The 27,618-nt window shown below is 42.7% G+C and overlaps 1 protein-coding gene across 1 annotated transcript in view; it reads left to right on the forward strand.

Annotated features, from left to right (window-relative positions):
* Positions 1-1,249: 1,249 nt before the first annotated feature.
* The window catches only part of LOC117513892 (protein-tyrosine kinase 2-beta-like), a 121,692-nt gene continuing 95,323 nt past the window's right edge, over positions 1,250-27,618 (forward strand). Inside the window, exons 1-8 of the mRNA XM_034174133.1 lie at positions 1,250-1,426; positions 1,527-1,858; positions 8,128-8,306; positions 12,667-12,754; positions 12,934-13,013; positions 13,139-13,201; positions 22,883-22,937; positions 23,013-23,153. Of these exons, the coding sequence (XP_034030024.1) occupies positions 1,655-1,858; positions 8,128-8,306; positions 12,667-12,754; positions 12,934-13,013; positions 13,139-13,201; positions 22,883-22,937; positions 23,013-23,153 (810 nt within the window). The 5' untranslated portion in view covers positions 1,250-1,426; positions 1,527-1,654. The remainder of the gene's footprint in view (positions 1,427-1,526; positions 1,859-8,127; positions 8,307-12,666; positions 12,755-12,933; positions 13,014-13,138; positions 13,202-22,882; positions 22,938-23,012; positions 23,154-27,618) is intronic.

The raw sequence follows: 27,618 nt of genomic DNA on the forward strand, positions 1-27,618 counted from the left end.
AGAATAGAGAATTGAATGTTCCAACCACAGTGTGATTATGATACATTAGTCCTTGTGTCAGAAGAAGTGTGATTAATCGTTAGATGTCTTAAACACATCTTAATCGAGCCCAAGATTAAAAAGGTTCTGAAAGTCCTGAATGTATTGTGCAATCAGCGGTTCTGCGGCAACAGCTCACGCGCTATCACTCCTCCCCTTAGGAGCTGTACCGCCCATGTATGTAGGGAAGTCCTAAATAAAAGAGCAGGAGCACAGGCCAGACTTTAGTGTAGCTTTGGTGTACAGCCTGACTTGCACTCCTCGCGAGCTAAAAATTGACTTTCTGTCTCACTGGTGTTTCTTGACTCTGTTTGTCTTGTTAAAGGTTTTAAGAATGTTTGGAGGAGAAAATACCCAACACCTCTGTCCATAAAACCTTTGAAAAATCTGTCTTCAGATATATCCTGATATTTCAACTCATAAGTCTTGTTCGGTGGTGGTCTTGTTTCGGCCTTCGTCTGAGCACTGAACACGTTGTACTTTTGGACGCTCCAGGTAGGTTGCAGTTCTGGAATATGGTAGCACTGGAGGATAATGGTTTTCTGGTAGCTTCGTGTTTAATTCTTCTCAAGTCTTTTGCCGTTAATTTGCTTTTTTTTTCCTTCTTTTTTTTCTTTCTTGCAACCCTGTTGACTATTTGCACCAAGAAATTTGATTGTTTGGTGATCACGCCTCAATAACTTGACTATTTCAACAGTGTTTCATCCCTCTGAAAGACATTTCACAACTTTTGGGTTTCAATATCTGCTAAATCTCTCTTTTTGGCCCATTTTGCCCGTGGTACATAATCTTCCTAATAATTATATACATGCTGATAAATGGTGTTACTCACTTTAGGTCACACCCTCCCTCATTTCACAAATACATATGTTTAAATCCAATAAGCCTTCAGGTTTACATCACGGGGGAATGGAAAATATACAAAGAAATAATGATAAGATCAGAATACTCAGTTGCCTAATAACTGTGCAAGTAGTGTGTGTTTAAAATGTTAAAAAGTCTGATCCACTTGGTGTACTGTATGTAATGGAGAACCAAATTTTTTGGAAGAGGAAGCAAGCACGGGCCATGCCACTTTAGAACAGTGGGGGTGTGTTGTGGTTTGGAATGTACCAGCACGACATGTGACACGGGGTGACACGGCAGTTTCATTGGTTCTGTCAGTTTTTTTGTTAGCTGCTGTTCAACTTCCTTATTTGCTCAGAATTGCCATTTCCTCTTTCGATAATCGATGCACCTCTTAGACAGAACAAAGTCTCACCCATATTGGACCCCTTAAAGAAGATCAAACATAAATTCTTCGAGTGGCACCATGGAGGCCACCTGGCACTGACGACTGTGAAGACTGACAAACGTTTGTCCTGCTGTGGAATTTGTGCAATACCTGGTAAGTACAGAGATGTCAAAGCAGAACTGGAGTCTTTGGACATCATTTCCTGAGATGGATCACTGTTCTTCAAATACAACAACTCGATTGTCGTTTGCAGGTGCTGTTGGTCTCCAGCACCGATGCATCCACCAGTGTGATTGTGGATGAGAGTGTGCTATTGTGACATGGCGACGTACATGTAATAGTATGTACGCAGTGTGCTGAGTGTGTGTGTGTTTGGGTGTGATGTCAGGAGACACGAGCACCCTGTCCTGGAGGAGCATATCTCCCACCAGTCAGTCAGATTCTTCGGATGTGTCTCCACCAGCAACTGTTGACAGGAGTCCTGTCGCACTCATGAAGATCATCAAAGTGTGTTTTCTCAGCAACAGCTCCAACCTGGGGAAGAACTTCAAACTGGTTCGATGTGAAGAGGGATGGACTGTCAGGGTACACGCTATTTTACTATACTCTAATGTCGTCTGCAGAACTAAAAATTGCACATATGCACTTTACTGTACTCCACCACTCTATACTGTGCTCTGTTCTACTCTGCTAACTCTACTTTACTGTATTCTGAATTTGTACTTCTGCTCTATGCTTCTCTGCTGTACACCAATAATAAGTACAGAAGGTAAAGACTGTTTATACCTACCTGTGCCACCCTGAGGGGAAGGTGTTGGGCTTGTGGTTAAGTGTTGGGCTTAAGACCAGGGAACCTGAAGGACTGTCTTATATACAGTGAGGAAAATAAGTATTTGAACACCCTGCAGTTTTGCAAGTTCTCCCACTTAGAAATCATGGAGGGGTCTGAAATTTTCATCGTAGGTGCATGTCCACTGTGAGAGACATAATCTAAAAAAAAAAAACCCGGAAATCACAATGTATGATTTTTTTTTAAAATAATTTATTTGTATGTTACTGTTGCAAATAAGTATTTGAACACCTACCAACCAGCAAGAATTCTGGCTCTCACAGACCTGTTAGTTCTTCTTTAAGAAGCCCTCTTATTCTGCACTCTTTACCTGTTTTAATTGCACCTGTTTGAACTTGTAACCTGTATAAAAGACACCTGTTCACACACTCAATCAATCACACTCCAACCTGTCCACCATAGCCAAGACCAAAGAGCTGTCTAAGGACACCAGGGACAAAACTGTAGACCTGCACAAAGCTGGGATGGACTACAGGACAACAGGCAAGCAGCTTGGTAGAAGACAACAACTGTTATGATTATTTATTAGAAAGTGGAAGAAACAAAAGATGACTGTCAATCTCCCTCGGTCTGGGATTTCATGCAAGATCTCACTTTGTGGGGTAAGGATGATTCTGAGAAAGCTCAGAACTACACAGGAGGACCTGGTCAATGACCTGAAGAGAGCTAGGACCACAGTCACAAAGATTACATTAGTAACACATGATGCTGTCATGGTTTAAAATCCTGCAGGGCAGCAAGGTCCCCCTGCTCAAGCCAGCACATGTCCAGGCCCGTTTGAAGTTCACCAGTGACCATCTGGATGATCCAGAGGAGGCATGGGGGAAGGTCATGTGGTCAGATGAGATCAGAATAGAGCTTTTTGGAATCAACTCCACTTACCATATTTAGAGGATGAGAACAACGCCAAGAAAACCATCCCAACCGTGAAGCATGGGGGTGGAAACATCATACTCTGGGGGTGCCGTTCTGCAAAGGGGGCAGGACGACTGCACCTTATTGAAGGGAGGATGGATGGGGTCATGTATTACGAGATTTTGGCAAACAACCTCCTTCCCTCAGTAAGAGCACTGAAGATGGGTAATGGCTGGGTCTTCCAGCATGACAATGACCCCAAACACACAGTCAGGGCAACTACGGAGGGGCTCCGTAAAAAGCATTTCAAGGTCCTCGGGTGGCCTGGCCAGTCTCCAGACCTGAATTCAATAGAAAATCTTTGGAGGGAGCTGAAACTCCAAACCTGAAAGATCTGGAGAAGATCTGTATGGAGGAGTGGACCAAAATCCCTGCTGCAGTGTGTGAAAACCTGGTGAAAAACTACAGGAAAAGTTTGACCTCTGTAATTGCAAACAAAGGCTACTGTACCAAATATTAACATTGATTTTCACAGGTGTTCAAATACTTATTTGCAGCAGTAACATACAAATAAATTATTTAAAAAATGATACATTGTGATTTCCGAATTTTTTTTTTTTTTTTTTTAATTTGTCTCTCACAGTGGACATGCACCTATGATGAAAATTTCAGATCCCTCCATGATTTCTAAGTGGGAGAACTTCCAAAACTGAGAGAGAGAGAGAGAGAGAGAGAGAGAGAGAGAGAGAGAGAGAGAGAGAGAGAGAGAGAGAGAGAGGATGGGGATGAGGATTGTTTATAAAATGTGATTTTTTTTCTCCCTCTCCTTGCTTCATTTTTTCTTTTGTCTAGAGATGCTATAATACACTGTCATAAATTAATACTGCACCCTTACAGGTGACTGGTGATGATATGTGCAGGCAGAGTGTATGTGCATTGTGAACCCACTTATGTCAGGTGTGGCTGACTGTTTTGCTGCACTGTTTGTGCAACGCTGAACCTTTCACCTGATTTTGGCCTTACTCCCAAACACTTCCTCCTGACAGAAAATACAAACACAGCATCTCTATTCTCAACTGCACCTCATTTTTAAACTGACACGCTCACATAAATGTAAATGGTGTTGTTATTTAGAGGACATGAGAGCTACGTGTCGAAAATGTTGACTGAAACTGACAATGACACCTGTGCTAAACGTTGTGCTGCTTTGCAGTGGGTGTACAGTAGGGTCCTTCCTTTATTCCACCCAGCTGTAAAATGAGTACTTACCTTGGCTGGGGAAGTAACCTGTGATGGTCTGGGGTCCCATCCAAGGAGACTCTAACCTGCTTCAGGTTATGTTATGTGATAATAAACCCCAGCACCAATGGTCTTAGGGTCTATGTAGCACTTATTCATGTATTTGCGTTAGTATTGTCTTCCACCTAACTACAAATTTTATTTATCAGTTTAGAGCAGTTCATCCTTTGGTGGGGTGAATATTTGATTAAAATTAGGTAAAGTGGAAGGCAGGTATAGGTAGATATAGGGAGTTAGATATAGTGGAAGCTAATAGGGTTGTCACAATACTTGAATTTCAATCTCGATACAGATACCCATGAAAATACTTGATACGTGATAGCATTTTTGACACCATGAGGGGAATAACAAAAATTGCAGCCTGCAGCATTTTTCTTAAGACTGGAAGAAGTGAACAACACAGTACTGGCGGTATCAATTTGGTTGCAAATGAATATCTAATCTGTTGCTAATTTGTAGTACAGCCCAGTCTCATGGTTTTTTTGTGCCCCCGTGACGAAATGAGTCTAATTTTTGTGACAGTTTTTTTTTTTAACTCACTATTCCTAACCCTACTCCTACCCCGACCCTAACCTTAACCATAACCATAACCTAATCTTACTCTTTCTCCCGACCCTAACCATAACCACCCCGACCCCCCCGCTTCACTTTTAATTTCGTGCAGCCATCACAAAATGAATGAGAATGAATTTGTGTTGCTGTGACGCTTTTCGTCACAATATCACAAACCAATAGATTAATGTATATTTCGTGCTGCTGAATCACGACTTGCCATGAGACCAGGTTGTGTAGTATCAGTTAGTATTGGATTATCGATTTTTTGGACAATCCTAGTAGCTAATGTGAACACCACTATCATAAGATAGCATAAAAAACACTGTCGTGAGTATTGATTGACAAAGGTGTAGTGTGGTCAATAGCCAATAATCAATTTACATTTGTATGAGGGGAGTACATTTGGTAACAAGAGAACTCGGTCCCCAGGAGAACTCGGCCTGGGTCAGGGTTAGGATTAGGGGAAGGGGTAGGGTTAGTCCTGGGAATCATTTTACCCAAGGGGCCGAGTTCCCATTGCGTCTCTCCTATCCATGCATCTGTGCTGTCCAGTGCTACTCCAGTCTAGTCCAGTGTTCCTACTGATGAAACATGCCGGTAATCTGTTTTTGTGACACTATTTGTTTTGATGACATATCATAGATGGCTAATACGCTGTTGCCATTTTGCACAGTGTTCATTTTGTCCACCAATACAAAACCATTTACCTTCTTGCCCATTAATCTGTAACATTTGTAGGAAAAAAAGTAATAGCAAGAAACTTATGACTCACCTTTAACGGAGTACGCTGCTCTCTTGTACCCTGCATTATAAATACCGCACTCTACTGTACCACATTATTCTCTGATCATGTGACTCCATTGTAGTGTTTTCTGCTTTTTGCAATTCCAGTGAAGTTGGGATGTTGTGTAAAACGTAAATAAAAACAGAATACAATGATTTGCAAATTCTCTACAACCTATATTCAATTGAATACACCACAAAGACAAGATATTTAATGTTCAAACTGATAAACTTTATTGTTTTGTGCAAATATTTGCTCATTTTGAAATGGATGCCTGCAACACGGTTCAAAAAAGCTGGGACAGTAAATGGACTGCATTTATATAACGCTTTTCCATCTGCATCAGACGCTCAAAGCGCTTTAAAATTATGCCTCACATTCACCCCGATGTCAGGATGCTGCCATACAAGGTGCTCACTACACACCGGGAGCAATAGGGGATTAAAGTGGTATGTTTCCCACTGTGTTACATCACCTTTCCTTCTAACAACACTCAATAAGCGTTTGGGAACTGAGGACACTAATTGTTGAAGCTTTGTTGGTGGAATTCTTTCCCATTCTTGCTTGATGTACGACTTCAGTTGTTCAACAGTCCGGGGTCTCCGTTGTCGCATTTTGCGCTTCATAATGCGCCACACATTTTTAAGGGGCGACAGGTCTGGACTGCAGGCAGTCCAGTCTAGTACCCACACTCGTTTATTACGAAGCCACGCTGTTGTAACGTGCAGAATGTGGCTTGGCATTGTCTTGCTGAAATAAGCAGGGACATCCCTGAAAAAAGGCGTTACTTGGATGGCAGCATGTGTTGCTCCAAAACCTGGATGTACCTTTCAGCATTGATGGTGCCATCACAGATATGTAAGTTGTCCATGCCATGGGCACTAACACACCCCCATACCATCACAGATGCTGGATTTTGAACTTTGCGCCGGTAACAATCTGGATGGTCTTCTTCCTCTTTTCTCCGGTGGACACAACGTCCATGATTTCCAAAAACAATTTCAAATGTGGACTCATCAGTCCACAGCACTCTTTTTCACTTTGCGTTTGTCCATTTCAAATGAGCTCGGGCCCAGAGAAGGCGGCGGTGTTTCTGGATGTTGTTGATGTGTGGCTTTCACTTTGCATGGTAGAGTTTTAACTTGCACTTGTAGATGTAGCGACGAACTTTGTTAACTGACAATGGTTTTCTGAAGTGTTCCTGAACCCATGCGGTAAGATCCTTTACACAATGATGTTGGTTTTTAACGTAGTGCTGCCTGAGGGATCAAAGGTCACGGGCATTCAAAGTTCTCCAGATTCTCTGAATGTTCTGATTATATTATGGACTGTACATAATGGAATCCCTAAACTCCTTGAAATTGAACGTTGAGAAACATTGTTCTTAAACTGCTGGACTATTTTTTCATGCAGTTGTTCACAAAGGGGTTATCCTCGCCACATCTTTGATTGTGAACAGTTGAGCCTTTTGGGGATGCTCCTTTTATACCCAATCATGACACTCACAATTAGTGTCCTCAGTTCCCAAATGCTTATTGAGTGTTGTTAGAAGGAAAGGTGATGTAACACAGTGGTAAACATACCAGTGTCCCAGCTTTTTTTAAACGTGTTGCAGGCATCCATTTCAAAATTAGCAAATATTTGCACAAAAACAATAAAGTTTATCAATTTGAACATTAAATATCTTGTCTTTGTGGTGTATTCAATTGAATATAGGTTGAAGAGGATTTGCAAATCATTGTATTCTGTTTTTATTTACATTTCACACAACGTCCAAACTTCAATGGAATTGGGGTTGTACACTAAACATCTCTTTAGTACTATACTGCATCCTTTTGTGCAGTACCATTCTGTATTCTGTAGTTTCCACTTCATTGGTGGTCTGTGTCAGTGGTTCTTAACTATTTTCTTTCTTTCAGTCATTCCTTTTTCTTCTTTTTTTTTTTTTTTTGAAAAACAAAAAATTAGCATAATACATTTCCATCCTTTTTTCTTTGGTTCATCCAAAGGAAATTGTTTTGATTGTCAAAGTACGTGTGTTATTATGACTTTTTTTAATATGGGGACATTTCATTTTCTTAACCTCAGAGGAGACAAAACCTGAGACAGCCAGAGCTCCACACTAAACTCTTCTCTATTTCACTTCTCTTACTTTTTTTGTTGGCCAATACGATATTGTACTCTACTACGCTTGAGTGCATTTTCCTGCACAGATGCTAATCAAATCTTTTCTACTGAACTGTACTGCATTTTATGACATTTATTTGTTTTTCTCTGTACTTTATTCATATGAGATGAGCTGCATTATGGATGATGCTTTGAAGTTTAAACAACAGAATCTGAAAGGAAAATAAAGGTTTTACCATCATCACAAAATGATAAAAGGTTCTTAGTTGGTGTATACTGTAGAATATGTGCTTGTGAGGCGTTCCTTAACAGTCATTAATGTTTTATTCATGTATATGTAGACATTGTAAAATAATGTCAGTAACAAATGTCGTTCTGTTTTAGGCAATCATTAACATGGTACTTTCTAGTGGCTGTGTGGGACCAGAGATAAATCACAACCTCTGCTATGGCCTCCTCCTCAAACATCTGAAGTCCTCAGAAATGCACTGGCTTCATCCAGACCTGACTGTGTCTGAACTCACCCAGCGCTATGAACAGCAGCACCTTGAGGCTGAGTGGAGGTCAGCGTGTCTGTCTTGTCCTCCTTTGTACAGAACAAATGTACATTAATAATGTACATAACCTTTGTATGGGCTGACGTGTTGTAACTGCAAACCATTCCAGACGCTCCAAATTACATCTCCAGATGAGGAAAAAAAAGGGACGTATGGATAACCAAAAACAAACAAACACAAACAAACAAACAAATAAGCAAAACAGTGATTAATACATTTATTCATTGGAGACAGTATGAACCAAAGATATTTCAAGCTTTGTGTGGTCACCTTCATTTAATTTGTGAATACATCCATTCTTGTATTTCTGTTATGCAACACATTCCAGAAAACGTTGGGGCACTAAAGCATTTACTAGTTTTTAATGTTGCCATTCCTTGAGGAGACCAAGTGATGAAATGTTTCAGGTGTTATTTTGTCCCATTTTTCCTGCAAACATGCCTGAAGGTGTGAATAGTCGTCACTGCATTTTTTCTCCCCCTTTTGGAGTTCCCCACATATTCTCTGTTGCCAACAGCTCAGGACTGCATGCAGGCCACTCCAGCAGCCAAACCCTCTTCTTTCTCATTCACGCTTTTATACTGTGTGTAGAATATGGTTTTGCATTGTCTTGGACATCCATGAAAAAGATGTCGTCTTGAAGACAGCATATGTTGCTCTAAAATCGCTGTAAGTTTTTTACATTAATGCTGTTGCCACAGAGGTGTGAATTACCATTGCCAAGGGCACTGACACAACCCCATGCCATGATAGACCATGGCTTTTGGTGTTGTGGCTTGATAACAGTCTGGATGATCCTTTTCATCTTTTTGTTTGAATTATTTTTGCTGCTACCCCTCACCTGACACAAATTTGCCTTGAGAGACCCTATCTGCAATGGAGCTGCCAGAGATTTTGTGATCCCTGACAACATATCACATTGGGTGCCAACAACATGGGCCACACCAGCACTGAAAAACTATCAATGTGCAGACATGCATGTAATACTCCCTTTTGTAAGAAATCTGCTGCAGGCCATCTTTTACAACCCCAAATCACAAAAAGTTGGGACTTAGCAATTAATATATTTACCGCCCCCTGCTGGGATCGCATTTGAGACCAGAATTTAATTATCAATGTCCATTAGTCACTGTTATTACCTAATATCCATAGTTTCTCCAAAAATATTAGTCCTATCAACTTTCTGTTTTCGTACCATTCGTCCTTGACCCAAAATACATAAGAATACCAAATAGCAAATGTCAGCTCTCCCCAGTTTCTCCAGAATTGAAGTTATGCACACATACACAGAGGCCACTTGGCTATTAAGATATCATATATATGGGGTGGTAAATCACGTGATTTACCACCCTCTGTTGGAGTGGCATGTGAGTCCAGAATTTAATCATCAACATCCATTGTTCACTGCTCATTGGCGGCTGCTGGTCTGTCAAAGAGGGGAAGCTCATTGTCGCCTTACATCATAAAATTTGTCAATTTATTTATATGTAAATTCAAATATGTAAACTGGTCATAACAGTTTCTAGTTGAACAAATATTTCACAGTTTATATCTCCATTACATACAATATTTTATGTTGACACAATCACATTAGATTAGATTAGATAGAACCTTATTTAGAACTTTATTAATCCCCTGGGAAGACTCCTTCCCAGGGGATTGAAACATAAGTATGTTATTAATGTTTTTTTAACAAAAATATCATCAAAAATTTCAAGAAGTACATAGAACCTTTATTATTAAACATACATAACAGAGGCTGACTGTTTCATGACATGTTTCCCTTTACTGTTCCATGCAAATGTTATGTTAAAGGCTGGCCAGCAGATGTCACCATACCTAATTGTATCAAAAGCTTTGAAACACTGAACTATTGCTTCATATTGATTCAGTGGTTCAAAACACTTTGGTCTCTCAGTCACTAATTTCCATCAATAAAGTACATCAGCGACCACTAATTATTACCACATGTCCGCAGATAGACTTACAATCATGAATACTGTGATGTTGTGTTGCTAACCGGGACATTATTTAACGTGACGACCTTTAAACACTAACTTTAAAACAGACTGATTTATAGCTCACGCAAAACACTTTGGCATAAATTTAAAAATGCATTAATACGCAACAATGTGCAAATTCATTCTTACATGCCTATGGCTCAAAATAGCTGTCAATCAAAATGGGATTCAGCCTTTTGACTGATTGTCCAAACATTGTGCGGAAGTCTAGCGTCCAGGCCCGCCCACAGCTCCATTCACCTCCAGAGATGCTGAGCGACTGGGGTTGGGACAAAATTGTAGCATTTATCCATTTGCTGTCGAGTTTCTAGGCAATGAAAAAACCTTTCCAGGCAGTCCCACTGAAGTGAATAGAAGCTCGACTTTTACAGTCAAATGCACTGACCACAGACCGTATGAGAAAAAGATTCATGAGAAGTTAAAAAATTAGAGTCCGTCAATTTGTGATAAGTAGCTGTTTCTAAATAAACTCATCTTCAAGATGAACATGTTCTAACGCATTTGTAGTCAATGAAAACTTAGACTGTACATATTTGACCATTTCATTTTTTTTTTTTACATTTTAGAGGAAGCTGTTGTTACCTAATATCCCTAGTTTCTCCAAAAATATCAGTCCTATCAACTTTCCTTTTTCGCAGCATTCATTCCTTGACCACTTCTGATCAAGGGAGCTGAGGTGGAGGGTGTGGATTCCTACAAGTACCTTGGGCTGTGGCTGGACAGCAAACTGGACTGTACAACCCACACCAACCACCTGTACAGGAAGGGACAGAGCAGGTTGTACTTTCTGAGGAGTCTGCAGTCGTTTAACATCTGCTGGAAACTCCTGTGGATGTTCTACCAGTCCATAGTAGCCAGCATCCTCTTTTACACCGTGGTGTGCTGGGGTGGGCAGCACATCCAAGGACACTTCCAGGCTGGACAAACTGATCAGGCGGGCTGGCTCTGGGGTTGGCATGAAGCTGCCGGACTCTCTGGTGACGGTGACAGAGAACACTGGACAAACTGCTGGACATTAGGGAAGATGCCAGTCAAAAGTGAAAAACTCCTTTATCCCTCAGGCCATTAGACTGTACAACTCCTCACTCAGGGGGAGGAGGAGTAACAGGAAGACAGGGGATGGGAAGGAGAGGAACAGCAGTATAGCCAGCAAACCAGTATTGATCAGTATGTGTGGTATTTTTATTGTGTGTATTTCTTTTTTACTTTCACCTTTGATACTCTGTGTGCTTCTTACCTTGTGTGCTGCTAAACAATGCTGCTGGAACCTCAGTTTCCACGAGGGAGCCTTCCCAAGGGATCGTTAAAGTTCTATATAATCTAATCTAATCTGATCTACTCAAAATACATAAGAATACTAAACGGCAAATGTCAGCTCTCCCCAGTTTCTCCGTGATAGAAGCAATACACATGCATGCATGCATACACGTGCACAGAGGCCACTTGGCTTTTAATATGTAGATGCACATGTGAACACATCTTTTCATCTTAACCACACTATAATCATCAGTGTCTGTTTTCACACTTTCCTACTTGTAACATCTGCAGTGTATAGTAGTCAAAGTAATGTAAGAATCACTCTGCCCCCTATTTTCCAGACTGTCTGACATGGGGTCATACACTTTAAATGTAATCCTACAGAATATTGACACAAATTACATGTAGTTATGTATCACCACCCCATGAGATAGCGAAGTTAAGAACTGAAGCTATTATTTTAACACTGCCTATCTGTCACTTCAATATATGTAGTATAGACAAGGATCTCTGATTTCTGAAAAAATATGCTTTTCAACTAATTTACCAGTAGGTGTGTGGAAGACTCAAGCTTAAATCTGATCTGTTTTCTTTCATAAAAATCCTTGTGTTCCACTCCACCATGAAGCTGTACAACTGGTGATGAAACAGACAAATGTTGCACTTTGTAGTTTCTCCAAACAATTACAGAAACCAATGACTCTTTCAGGTGTCTTGGTGGTTTCCCTCAATAGTCTTCTTCTTGCTTGATCATTCAATTTTTTTGTGTACTGCACACAGATTTACCATACAGTACCATACTGTTTGCATTTGTTAATGATTGATTAGAAACAAAGTCCAAGACATATTTAATAACTTGGAATGTTCATGTTTATGTCCCCTGACTCACCTCAAGAAAACGTGCTGGAAATGTGATGACTTGTATTTGCAGTAATTGTTGTATTTAGTTTTATTATAGTTTGCTTTACAAGTAACACAGAAATACCACTAAAGGTGTGCCAATCACATATTTATGGAGTGATCAAAACCAAGGTGACAAACATTTAAAAAAAACTGCAAACCTGTAACTGTAATGCTTGTTTGTCCAGATATGACCTGAGGATCAGATACATCCCAGCAGATTTTATGGAAAAATTAAAAGACGACAGAACCACTATGCTCTACTTTTATCAGCAGGTCAGTACTGCTTTTAATAGTTTATCTTTTTCCAACCAGTTAAGAGTTTTAGGGTTTTGCAGCTTCAAGATAATTTACTTACTGATATATAATCAGGATTGGCTTCAGACTGTGGCACAAACTCTGGTCAGTGTGGCTGTCTTGACACTGACGGTGTGTGTCTGTGGGTGTATCCACAGGTACGAAGTGACTACATGCAGCAGTATGCCTTAAAGGTCAGTGATGGGATGGCCCTACAGCTTGGCTGCCTGGAAATTAGGTACTGCACAAGTGGCACACAGAGACACTTGACATTTTTCTTGTAATTTTGCAGTCTTTGTGGATACCCTAACTCTGTTGGGTTATTTATAGCCTCAGAGTTTTTGGCACTTACTGTTTCCGCAGGAGATTCTACAAAGACATGAATCCGAATGGATTGGAGAAAAAGTCCAACTTTGAACTCTTAGAGTAAGTTGTATGTGTTTCAGTTCATTACAGTTATTTAGCTCAGTTGTTATACAGTGTTGAGAAATCCACAGAAATAGTACTGCAGTTATTGACCCTCAGAAAACACTAAAAACAGTACTTTGCAAAAGTTTTAGCCACATTTGATCTTAAACTTTTTAAAATCCTGAAGAGCCGCCAAACAGCTTATACACACGTGCGTGCGCACACACATACAGTTGTATGTAAAAGTTGGGCACCCCTGATGATTTCCATGATTTTCCTTTATAAATCAGTGATTGTTTGGATCAGTAATTTCAGTTAAATATATCATATAGCAGAAAAACACAGTGCTATCTGAGAAGTGAAATGAAGTTTATATGATTTACAGAAAGTGTGCAATAATTCTTTAAACAAAATTAGGCAGGTGCATAAATTTGGACACCCCAACAGAAAAAATACATCAATATTTAGTAGATCCTCCTTTTGCAGAAATAACAGCCTCTAAACACTTCCTATAGCTTCCAATGAAAGTTTGGATTCTGGTTGAAGGTATTTTGGACCATTCTTCTTTACAAAACATGTCATTTTCAATAATATTCAGGTCTGGGAACTGAGATGGCCATTTCAGAATGTTGTAATTATTCCTCTGCATGAATGTCTTAGTAGATTTTGAGCAGTGTTTAGGGTTGTTGTCTTGTTGAAACTGTAGGTAGCAAGTGTTTTTCTTGGAATGCCGTGTTCTTTTTCCACCCCTTGTTAGGTCCAAATAACTCAATTTTAGTTTAATCAGTCCACAGTACCTTATTCCAAAATGAAGCTGGCTTGTCCAAATGTGCTTTAGCATACCTCAAGTGACTCTGTTGTGGCATGTACACAGAAAAGGCTTCCTCTACATTACAGCATCATACAGTATCTCTTTGTGCAAAGTGCACTGTATAGCTGAATGATGCACAGAGACACTATCTGCAGCAAGATCATGTTGTAGGTCTTTGGAGCAGGGCTGTGGGTTGACTATGACTGTTCTCACAATCCCTTGCTTCAGCTTATCTGAGATTTTTCTTGGCCTGCCACTTCGGGCCTTAACTAGTACTGTGCCTGCAGCCTTCCATTTCCTCACTATGTTCCTCACAGTGGAAACTGACAACTGAAATGTCTGAGATAGTTTTTTTGTATCCTTCCCCTAAACCATGATGTTGAACAATCTTTGTTTTCAGGTCATTTGAGAGTTGTTTAGAGGCTCAATACGTTTTCACTCATTATAAGAGTGTCAAAGAGGGGAAACAGGTGGCTAAATTTTCCATCCATCTCTTGGCATGCGCAGTCAGTGATGATTTTGGTGCCAAATAACACCAGAAACTGAAACATCGGAGTAGTGGTAATTTGAGTGGACGTGAATGTTTGGGTGTAAATAGTGTTTAAATAGACGTTACAGTAAACAAGCGGACAGTAAACAACAAGCGGCCTCACCAGAGTCTGCCATCCCAGTTCACGGCAGCATCGCAGTTCCATCTCGGCCCGCAGTTCCTTGGTAGCCAAGCAGCCCAGGCACGCGAGAGCACTGCGGCAGCATCGGAGGTGCAGTTCAGCCTTGTGGCAGCGTCACAAATCCATTCAGGCCCGCATTTCCTCAGAGGCCGTAAACCAAGCCCCGCGGTGGAGCCAGATTCCCAGCCCAGCCCTCGTCGCCGTCGGAGACCCAGGTCAGTCTGCAGCAGCACCGGAGTTCACCAAACAGGCCCACGAGAAGCGCGGAACCATCAACGCGGAGCCACCAGCGTGGACTCACCGAGGCGTCGAGCCGCCAGCGCGAGCTCACCTGGCTATGGGTCCGAAGAAGGCACTGACGGCGGAGGAGGGAGATGACATCAAGAAGTCTCTGAACTTTTTGTCTGAGGAGATTTCTGTTGTAAAAATGCAGCAGAAATCCATCATGGACCTGGTGGAGGAGGTAAAGGCTCTCCGGATCCAGAACGCTGAGAAGGATCAGCGTCTGGTGCACCTGGAGAACTGTGTCGCGGAGTTAGAACAATACACCAGGATGAATGACGTCATTATCACCGGGCTCCGTATCAAACCCTGGTCATACGCATGGGTGGTGACTGCCGACAGCGGGGGGGAGCCCAGTGAGCAGGATGTTAGCTCTGTGGAACAACAGGTGGCTGACTTCCTACAATCCAAAGGAATTGGATTTCAATAATATTGAAGTGTGCCACCCTCTGCCCCGGAGAGATGACAGTGATAAACGAGCTATTATCATGAAGTTCATCAACAGAAAACATAAAATCGCACTGTTAAAACAAGGAAGAAAACTGAAAGGATCGAACGTATTCATCAATGAACATCTGACCAAACAAAACGCAGACATTGCCAGGAAAGCTCGCCTCTTAAAAAAACAGGGAAAAATTCAGCATACATGGACATCAAACTGTAAAATATTAATCAAATTGAACGGGACTCCAGAGCAAGCCAAAGTTATGGTAATCAGGAACATGGAGGAACTGGACAAATACGGATAATACGGTATGATGACTCAAACATAACGCAACACCATGACGCAGACTGGAAGAACTTATTCATCTACATCATCTACATCTGGAGACAAGAGGAATAGAATTCAAAGAATTGTTGATAATGAAAAACGAATTGACAACATTTAAATACACGGATCATAATTTAATGGACTTGGAGCATGATATAGATCCTGACAATAATTTTTTCTCAAACATCAATGACAGTTGTTGCTATTACACAGATGAACAGTTCAATCAGCCCATTAAAACAGAGAATAAATTATCAATAATTCATTTCAACAGCAGAAGTCTGTATGCAAAATTTAATAACATCAAGGAATATTTAAGTCAATTTAAAAAAACGTTCAATATAATTGCTATATCAGAAACGTGGATCAACGCAGATAAAGGAATGGATTTTGAACTCGATGAATATGAATTTAACTGTGTAAACAGAAAGAATAAGAGTGGAGGAGGAGTGGCTGTGTATGTGAATAAGAACATGGATTATAAATAGTAGAAAATACTTGTATGACAGTTGTGATTGATAACTTATTAGAATGTATAACTATTGAAATATGTGAAGGAAAAAATAAAAATGTAATAGTCAGCTGTATATATAGCGCACCAGGTTCTAGTGTTGAAGCATTCACTGACTGGATGGGAGAAATGTTCTCAAAAACCAATCAAAAAGTTGTCTTCATTTGTGGTGACTTAAATATTGATCTGCTTAATCCAAACAGGCATAAAATAACAGATGAATTTATCAATACAATGTACAGCATGAGTTTATATCCAAAAATCACTAGGCCAAGTAGAATTTCATCCCATTGTGCCACCTTAATCAATAATACGTATATTCACCAATGATATTGAAAACAATACAGTGAGTGGATTACTAATCAATGACATCCGTGACCACTTACCAGTTTTCATTGTTTATAATAGAAACCACTGGAGGAATCAGCCAGAGGAAAAACTAAAATACAGGCGAGAGCGAAGACAGGAAAAGATGAATACACTGAAGTATGATTTACGGGTGCAAAACTGGGAAGAGGTATACAAGGTGATGTTGATAGAGCATATGGAGCATTTTTAGAAATATTTACATCACTATATGAAAAAAATTGTCCAATAAAACAATACGGTAGAAAACAAAAATTCAAAGATTGGCCATGGTTGACGAAAGGATTACAAAATGCATGTAAAAAGAAAAATACTCTATATAAAGAATTCATAAAACTAATGACTAAGGAGGCAGAAAATAGATATAAGAAATATAAAAATAAGTTAACTAATATTATAAGGGTATGTAGGAAGGAATACTATAGTAAGATATTATATAATAACAAAAATAATATCAAAGGAATATGGGATATATTAAATAGCATTATTAAAAATGGTACAAAACAGCAGAGCTATCCTCAATATTTCATTGATAACAATATCAGAAAAGAGAATATGGATGAGGTGGTTAATGGCTTTAATAATTTTTTGTAAATGTTGGACCTAACTTGGCAGAAAAGATTCCTGATTCATTGTTATCTGAGGACTGGAATGATAATCTTATAGAGAGGAATCCCTGTTCAATGTTCATCACAGCAGTGGAAGAAAAAGAAATCATAGATATTGTTAACAATTGCAAATACAAAACATCTACTGATTTAAATGAAACTGACATGATGTTGTAAAACAGGTCATTGAAGGGATTTCAGAACCATTAACATATATTTGTAATTTGTCATTTCAAACTGGTAAATTTCCCAGTGAAATGAAAATAGCCAAAGTTGTACCGCTGTATAAGACTGGGGATAGACACCACTTCACAAATTATAGGCCTGTTTCTTTGCTTCCACAATTTTCCAAAATATTAGAAAAATTATTCAACAATAGATTAGATAAATTCATAAACAAACATAAATTAGTTATTGACAGTCAGTATGGATTTAGAGCAAATAGTTCAACATCACTGGCATTAATAGAATCAGTTGAGGAGATTACAAATGCCATAGATCAAAAATTACATTCAGATGGAATATTCATAGGCCTTAAAAAAGCTTTAGACACAATCAATCATGATATATTAATCAATAAACTTGAACGGTATGGGATCAGGGGAATAGTGTTGCACTGGGTGAGAAGTTATTTGAGTAACAGAAAATAATTTGTGAAGTTGCTTGGACATTGCTTGTGGTGTCCCACAGGGGTCAGTATTGGGTCCGAAACTCTTTTTACTTTATATAAATGATATTTTTAATGTGTCCAAGATATTAAAATTAGTATTATTTGCAGATGACACAAGTATTTTTTGTTCTGGGGGGGATTTGCAGAAACTACTAAGGAACATCACTACAGAAATGGGAAAGATGAAAATGTGGTTTGACAGAAATAAATTATCATTAAACTTAAGTAAAACAAAATATATGTTATTTGGCAATTGTAATAAAGACATACAAGTACAGTTACAAGTACAGGGGGATATTGAAAGAGTATATGAAACTAAGTTTCTTGGGGTGATAATTGATGATAAAATAAATTGGAAATCTCATATAAAACATATACAGAGCAAACTGTCAAGAAGCATTTCAGTTCTGAACAAAGTTAAATACATTCTGGACCACAACTCACTCCGCATTCTCTATTACTCACTGATCTTATCATATTTACATTACTGTGCAGACGTCTGGGGCAATAATTGTAAATGTACAACACAACCATTATTCATACTGCAGAAAAGAGCTATAAGAATAATTCATAATGCTGGTTATAGAACCACACAAATTCACTATTTTTAAAATCAAAAATTTTAAAATTTACTGATCTGGTTCATTTTCAATCAGTACAAATCATGTATAAAGCAATAAACAATTTACTTCCTGGAAATATTAAAAACATGTTCTTTAATAGAGTATGGGATTATAATCTGAGGGGGGAGTTTAACTTAAAACATCAGTGGGCACGTACAACATTAAAAGGTTTTTGTATTTCTGTTTGTGGAGTGAGGATGTGGAACAGATTGAGGGTGGAGCTCAAGCAATGTCCAAGCATGAACCAGTTTAAGCAGCGGTATAGCTACATAGTTTTTTCTAGGTATAAGGAGAAGGAAGGGTGTTGAGGGTTAGGGTGTTTTGTTGATCATTGTTTAGTTGTGTGCACTTTGTTTTTCTATCTTGTAAATATGTAGTATAAAATCACACGCATTGCATATGTATGTAGGTATGTGTGTATTGTGTATATATGTATGTATCTACACTAGAGACGTTTATGATGACGGGACTTGAGTTTGTGTTGTGTTAAATGTGTTTGTAGCATGGCCCAAGCAGAGGGTCACCCCTTAGAGTCTGGTTTGCTTGAGGTTTCTTCCTCAATACATCGGAGGGAGTTTTTCCTTACCACTGTCGCCTGTGTGCTTGCTCTGGGGGTTGGTAATGATTATATATGTATGTTTGTATGTATATAAGGGGTGGGCATACGCCCAAATTTATGCACCTGCCCAATTTTGTTTCAATAATTATTGCATGCTTTCTGTACTAGAAACTTCATTTCACTTCTCAAATATCAGTGTGTTCATCTGCTATATGATATATTTAACTGAAATTTCTGATCCAGACAACCAATGAAATCGAATTTCATTTTTATAAAAAAAAATCTAGGTACTAGAAAACTTTGTAAAGTGCTGAATATCAAATGTATAAAACATTTTAAATATCAAAAACTTTTAAAATGATAAATTATACATTTATAAATTTATAAAATGTATAAATTAATACATTTATAAAAAAATTATAAATTGCAGTAATAATACAAAGTATTTGCAAGACAATTCACTTGTATTTGAAGCATGTAACGCCGTTTTCCATTTTATGTGGAATGGGTGCAAAAAGTTACTTTGTGGCCACCAATTATCCCATATATATGGTCCCCTATGGCCACCATGCTGCCGTTCTTTACAAATGCAGCATCAGTTATAACAGTTATAGAAACATCCTGATGCATGCAGTTCCACAAACACCCCAATCTTTTGCAATTTTTAGTTCAGTAATGGTATCCTGTTATGTTTGTTCTTGAATTTCTGTCAAATATCTTGATGTAACTGTGGTTTGGATTTTTGAAGTATTTGCCACAGCCACAAGATGGCAGGTATTCTGCAATAAATGTATCTGACAGATACTGGCTTGAGTTGTGGACAAAAATAATGAGGAAAGAAGCTTGATGTCTACTCCAGTCTTTTTTCATCTCTGTAGGTTTAACAATCCTACTCAAGCTACTCACTGATTATACAAATTGAACCAGAAACACTAAAGGGGGACAACAACAACAAAAAGAAAACAAAAACAAAAGTTTTGGAGTGCATGGAAACAACCATTTTGAAATATGTCATATCTAAGGACATGGGAAATGTGAACAACTCTTACAGTGTTTGGCTAGTCACCTTGAAGTAACATCAACCAAAAATACAAATACTTTGAATTAATTTCAGTTTAAATAAATAATTATACATTTTCTTTCTGTTAATTAATTTTCATTTAGTGAAGTGTCACTTGCATAATATTGCCTTTTCTTCTCAGAATTGCTTTAAGATAAGTTTGCATTTGTGCCACCAAAAATGGCAGATGTTGCAAACTGAGTTGTTAAGTGTTATGAATTGCACTTTAAACATTAATATAGCTACCAGCAACTATTTTCTGTGTAACTATTTAGTGGCTTAACGGCATCCTGTGCAGACAATGAATCAGCACTCCCTCTCAACAAAAATATAAACGCAACACTTTTGGTTTTGCTCCTATTTTGTATGAGATGAACTCAAAGATCTAAAACTTTTTCCACATACACAATATCACCATTTCCCTCAAATATTGTTCACAAACCAGTCTAAATCTGTGATAGTGAGCACTTCTCCTTTGCTGAGATAATCCATCCCACCTCACAGGTGTGCCATATCAAGATGCTGATTAGACACCATGATTAGTGCACAGGTGTGCCTTAGACTGCCCACAACAAAAGGCCACTCTGAAAGGTGCAGTTTTGTTTTTTTTGGGGGGGATACCAGTCAGTATCTGGTGTGACCACCATTTGCCTCATGCAGTGAAACACATCTCCTTCGCATAGAGTTGATCAGGTTGTCAATTGTGGCCTGTGGAATGTTGGTCCACTGCTGTTCAATGGCTGTGCGAAGTTGCTGGATATTGGCAGGAACTGGTACACGCTGTCGTATACGCCGGTCCAGAGCATCCCAAACATGCTCAATGGGTGACATGTCCGGTGAGTATGCCGGCCATGCAAGAACTGGGACATTTTCAGCTTCCAAGAATTGTGTACAGATCCTTGCAACATGGGGCCATGCATTATCCTGCTGCAACATGAGGTGATGTTCTTGGATGTATGACACAACAATGGGCCTCATGATCTCGTCACGGTATCTCTGTGCATTCAAAATGCCATCAATAAAATGCACCTGTGTTCTTCATCCATAACAGACGCCTGCCCATACCATAACCCCACCGCCACCATGGGCCACTCGATCCACAACATTGACATCAGAAAACCGCTCACCCACACGACGCCACACACGCTGTCTGCCATCTGCCCTGAACAGTGTGAACCGGGATTCATCCGTGAAGAGAACACCTCTCCAACGTGCCAAATGCCAGAGAATGTGAGCATTTGCCCACTCAAGTCGGTTACGACGACGAACTGGAGTCAGGTCGAGACTCCGATGAGGATGATGAGCATGCAGATGAGGTTGTGAGGCTGGTTGGATGTACTGCCAAATTCTCTGAAACGCCTTTGGAGACAGTTTATGGTAGAGAAATGAACATTCAATACACGAGCAACAGCTCTGGTTGACATTCCTGCTGTCAGCATGCCAATTGCACGCTCCCTCAAATCTTGCGACATTTGTGGCATTGTGCTGTGTGATAAAACTGCACCTTTCAGAGTGGCCTTTTATTGTGGCCAGTCTAAGGCACACCTGTGCACTAATCATGGTGTCTAATCAGCATCTTGATATGGCACACCTGTGAGGTGGGATGGTTTATCTCAGCAAAGGAGAAGTGCTCACTATCACAGATTTAGACTGGTTTGTGAACAATATTTGAGGGAAATGGTGATATTGTGTATGTGGAAAAAGTTTTAGATCTTTGAGTTCATCTCATACAAAATGGGAGCAAAAACAAAAGTGTTGCGTTTATATTTTTGTTGAGTATAGTTTGTCTATCCATTGTTCATATGTTCATTTTGGCTGCGCATGTGGAGCCTTGCCCTGAAAAACCATTGTCACTCCACACATTTCTACCATTTATAGCATACTGCTTTAGTTTTTTTCAAAATGACATACTGCAGCAACTTTCCAGACATATGCCCAAAAGTCACATTAAAAGACTAAAAAATGCCCCGAACCAAGAGTGTGTTTGCACTAGAATCCACATGTCTGGCTTTTCCCAATGTGAGGGCTATTAGACCTATTGAAATGCTTCAACTGCCATTATTCTGCCCAATGAATCAGATGTGAAGAGGAATGGCTGAGGAGGGAAGTTTTGCTTACATCCTGAAGTCTGATGTAATGTGACAGCTAATGGCAGAAAATAATCCATAGCACCATTAAATGGACTGCATTTATATAGCACTTTTCTATCTGCATCAGACACTCAAAACGCTTTACACATCAATGCCTCACATTCACCCCGATGTGAGGGTGCTGCCATACAAGGTGCCCACTACACACCGGGAGCAACTAGAGCAGGGGTAGGCAACCTGTTCCAGAAAGAGCCATGAGGGTGCAGGTTTTCTTTGCAGCCACTGACTCCACCAGGTGATTTTACTGATTAATATCACTTTGAGCAGATGGAATCAGTTAATCAGTGAAATCACCTGGTGGAGTCAGTGGCTGCAAAGAAAACCTGCACCCTCATGGCTCTTTCTGGAACAGGTTGCCTACCCCTGAACTAGAGGATTAAGGACCTTGCCCAAGGGCCCTTACTGATTTTTCCGGTCAAGCTGGGATTTGAACCGAGGATCCTCTGGTCCAAAGCCCAACGCTTAACCATTAGACCAACACTTCCCCTCAAAATGTTAAATGTTATCAGCTGTGTCCTTAGTTTTTCATTTTTTGTTTGTTTGTTTTTCTGGCTCTGATATGATCATGTTTAAAACCCTGGGGTTGTTTTGTGATGATCTAACTTTCCTCTTTTAGGAAGGATGTGGGTCTCCACCTGTTTTTTCCCAGAGAGCTGATGGAAAGCATGAAGGTAGACAGCAGTAACACCTGTGTGACCGTGGTTGTGTTTTCTTTTAGATCTTTTGACTCATTTGCTTTTTGTCAGCCTAAGCAGTTTCGTCGGCTGGTCCAGCAGACATTCCAGGGCTATTCCACTTTGAACCAGGACCAGTGCATGATGAAGTTCTTCACTACGCTGGCCCAGTGCTACAGCTATACACAGGAGAGCTTCGCCTGCCACTTGAAAGTTAGTATTTAGCTCTTCATATGTCGACATTCTGCTGTACTCATGATGCAAAACAAAGCCTGCCTGTTGTGAAAGTGTAGGAACACGGACCCACAACAGGGGGCGCAATGAATGGACAATGGAGGAAGTAAAAAACAAGATTTACTACTGAAACAAGCACGAGTAGTATAACAAACACAATGTTTAGGGTCGAATCCGCTGGTGTCGTGTGGGCAGGCTCGAAGATAGGAGACGTCCGTCTCAGTCGAACCGGAACCACCCAGATCTCCACTGCCACCGAACCCTGGAAATACCGGAACCGCCAAGTCCCGAATTCCCAGGTGGCCACTGCCTCCGCTCGTCGGATCCGGTACTGCTGGCAGGAGAGAGCAAGAACACACAGGAGTGGATGAACGCACCCAGTACAGAGAGGGGAGAAGCCGCCTCCACCTCTTGGCAAAGTTCAGCAGGAAGGTGAGTACTTATCCAAAGAAGGAGGGTCTCAGTAGTCACCAGTCCTGAAAGGTTTAACAAGTTTGTCAATCACAGAATATGCTGCAGAGAATGTTACCTTGGTCTTAGGCGATATCTCGGCACTGAGGTGGAGACGCCGTCCTCCTGATATACCTCGGTGCTGAGTAGAAACAGCTGTGTTTGGTGATGGGTGACAGCTGTCACCCAGATTACTCCCATGATGCGGTAGCGCCCTCTGGTGCCTGGAGCCCGCACTCCAGGCAGGGCGCCCTCTGGTGGTGGTGGGCCAGCAGTACCTCCTCTTCAGCGGCCCACACAACAGGACCCCCCCCTCAACGGGCGCCTCCTGGCGCACGACCGGGCTTGTCCGGATGGCGTCGGTAGAAGTCGGCCAGGAGGGCCAGGTCCAGGATGAAGCCCTTCTTCACCCAGGAGCGCTCCTCGGGGCCGTACCCCTCCCAGTCCACCAGATACTGAAAACCCCGGCCCATCCGACGGACGTCAAGGAGCCGGCGGACAGTCCAAGCCGGTGCTCCGTCGATGATCCGGGCAGGAGGCGGTGTCGGACCCGGGGTGCAGAGGGGTGAGGTGTGAAGAGGCTTGATCCGGGAAACATGGAAAACTGGATGGATCCGCAGTGAGGTCGGAAGCTGGAGCCTCACTGCGGCGGGGTTGATGACCTTGAGGATTTTATACGGTCCGATGTATCGTTCTTGCAGTTTAGGTGAGTCAACCTGTAGGGGAATGTCCTTGGTGGACAACCAGACCTCCTGCCCAGGACGATACTTGGGGGCCGGGACTCGTCGCCGGTCTGCATGTTTCTTCGCCCTCGTCCGGGCCTGCAACAAGGCAGAGCGGGCGGCCCGCCACACCCGACGGCACTTCCGTAGGTGGGCCTGGACCGAGGGCACACCGACCTCTCCCTCAACCACTGGAAACAAGGGGGGCTGATACCCCAAGCACACCTCAAACGGGGAGAGGCCGGTGGCTGATGACACTTGACTGTTGTGGGCGTACTCGATCCAGGCCAGGTGGGTACTCCAGGCCGTCGGGTGCGCGGCTGTCACACAGCGAAGTGTCTGCTCCAGTTCTTGATTCGCCCGCTCTGCATGCCCGTTGGTCTGGGGATGGTACCCAGACGAGAGGCTGACCGTGGCCCCCAGTTCCCGGCAGAAGCTCCTCCAGACATGCGAGGTGAACTGGGGACCGCGATCGGAGACGATGTCTGATGGTATGCCATGCAGACGGACGACGTGGTGGACCAGGAGGTCCGCTGTCTCCTGGGCCGTAGGGAGCTTCGGGAGGGCCACGAAGTGGGCCGCCTTGGAGAAACGGTCCACTATCGTGAAGATGACAGTGTTTCCCTGGGACGGCGGGAGACCCGTGACGAAATCCAGGCCGATGTGGGACCAGGGGCGATGAGGCACAGGCAATGGTTGTAGTTGCCCTGAGGTCTTTCTATGATCGGCCTTGCCCCTGGCGCAGGTGGTACAGGCCTGGACGTAGTCCCGGACGTCGGTCTCCAGGGATGCCCACCAGAAGCGTTGCCGGACGACTGCCACGGTCCTTCGCACCCCTGGGTGACAGGAGAGCTTAGAACCGTGACAGAAGTCCAGGACTGCGGCCCTAGCTTCTGGTGGGACGTACAGTCTGTTTTTTGGTCCGTTTCCGGGGTCCGGGACACGGGTCAGGGCCTCCCGGACGGTCTTCTCCACGTCCCAGGTGAGGGCGGCCACGATAGCGGACTCCGGGATGATGGGATCCGGGGGATCCGACGGTTCCGTTTTGACCTCATCTTCGTGCACCCGGGACAACGCATCCGATCTCTGATTCTTGGTCCCGGGGCGGTAGGTAATCCGGAAGTCAAAACGGCCAAAGAACAGTGACCAGCGGGCTTGCCTGGGGTTCAGACGCTTGGCGGTTCTGATGTACTCCAGGTTCCGATGGTCAGTGAAAACCGTGAATGGCACGGCTGTTCCCTCCAACAGATGTCTCCACTCTTCGAGGGCCTCTTTCACAGCAAGGAGTTCCCGATTGCCGACGTCATAATTCCGTTCAGCGGGGGTCAACCTGCGAGAAAAATAGGCACACGGGTGAAGGACCTTATCGGTCTTCCCGCTCTGGGAGAGCACCGCTCCTATCCCTGAGTCCGAGGCGTCCACTTCAACCACTAACTGGCGGCTAGGATCGGGCTGCACCAGAACTGGTGCAGACGAGAAGCGCCGTTTCAACTCCTTGAACGCGGCCTCGCACCGGTCCGACCAGGTGAAGGGAACTTTGGGAGAGGTCAGGGCTGTCAGGGGGCTAACTACCTGACTGTAGCCCTTAATGAACCTCCTATAGAAATTAGCAAAACCGAGGAACTGTTGCAGCTTCCTACGGCTTGTTGGTTGGGGCCAATCTCTCACCGCCGCAACCTTGGCCGGGTCCGGGGCGACGGAGTTGGAGGAGATGATAAACCCCAGGAAGGACAAAGAAGTGCGGTGGAACTCACACTTCTCGCCCTTCACAAACAGACGGTTCTCCAACAACCGCTGCAGAACCTGACGGACATGCCGGACATGAGTCTCAGGATCCGGGGAAAAGATGAGTATATCGTCTAGATATACGAAGACGAACCGGTGCAGGAAGTCCCGCAAGACATCGTTTACCAACGCTTGAAAAGTCGCGGGAGCATTAGTGAGACCGAACGGCATGACCAGGTACTCAAAATGACCTAAGGGGGTGTTAAATGCCGTCTTCCATTCGTCTCCCTTCCGAATCCGAACCAAATGATACGCATTTCTAAGATCCAGCTTGGTGAAGATTTTGGCTCCATGCAAGGGAGTGAACACTGAATCCAACAAGGGCAACGGGTATCGGTTGCGAACCGTGATCTCGTTCAACCCCCTGTAATCAATGCATGGACGAAGCCCGCCATCTTTTTTACCCACAAAAAAGAAACCTGCGCCCATCGGTGAGGTGGAATTACGGATCAATCCGGCAGCTAATGAGTCCCGGATGTAGGTCTCCATCGATTCGCGTTCCGGCCGTGAGAGGTTGTACAGCCTACTGGACGGGAACTCACTGCCTGGAACCAAATCAATGGCACAATCATACGGGCGGTGGGGAGGAAGCGTGAGAGCCAGATCCTTGCTGAACACGTCAGCGAGGTCATGGTACTCCGCCGGCACCGCCTTCAGATTGGGCGGGACTCGGACCTCCTCCTTAGCTTGGGAGCCGGGAGGAACCGAGGAACCTAGACACTCCCGATGGCAGGTTTCGCTCCACTGAACCACTACCCCGGACGGCCAATCGATCCGGGGATTGTGCTTTAGCATCCAGGGAAAACCCAAAACCACACGGGAGGTGGCCTGAGTCACAAAGAACTCGATCACCTCCCGGTGGTTACCTGACACCACCAGAGTTACTGGGGGTGTCTTATGCGTGATTGGTGGGAGTAGGGAGCCATCTAGCGCCCGAACCTGCACAGGCGAGGTAAGAGCCACCAGAGGGAGCCCTATCTCCCTGGCCCATCTACTGTCAAGCAGATTCCCCTCAGAGCCCGTGTCCACCAGTGCTGGGGCCTTCAGGGTTGAATCCTCAAACAGGATCGTGACTGGGAGTCGTGTAGCAATGTGGGTGTGTCCCACGTGAATGTTTTGACCCACCCCTGGCCCAGTCTCTAGGGGCGGGCGTTTGGCGTTTGACCGCTCGGGGCAGTCTCTCACATGGTGCTCTATTGAACCACAAACAAGACACGCTCCGTGGGTCCATCTCCTCTGTGCATCTGGTGCCCTAAATGTTGCCCTACTCGTGTCCCTAGCTTCGTCAGTAGGGGGAGCTGTGACCCCACGGAGCGCAGGAACAGAGGAGCGTGGGGAGGGCGGAGCTCGATCGGACCCGGAAGGGAGAGGGACGACGCGTGCCTGGCCACGCCCTTCGCCTCCTTCCCGGCGGCGTTCTTCTAACCGGTTGTCGAGTCGTATGACTAGATCGATGAGCCCATCTAAATCCCGCGGTTCGTCCTTAG

This window comes from Thalassophryne amazonica, chromosome 1, assembly GCF_902500255.1.
Source record: "Thalassophryne amazonica chromosome 1, fThaAma1.1, whole genome shotgun sequence".
Classification (NCBI taxonomy): domain Eukaryota; kingdom Metazoa; phylum Chordata; class Actinopteri; order Batrachoidiformes; family Batrachoididae; genus Thalassophryne; species Thalassophryne amazonica.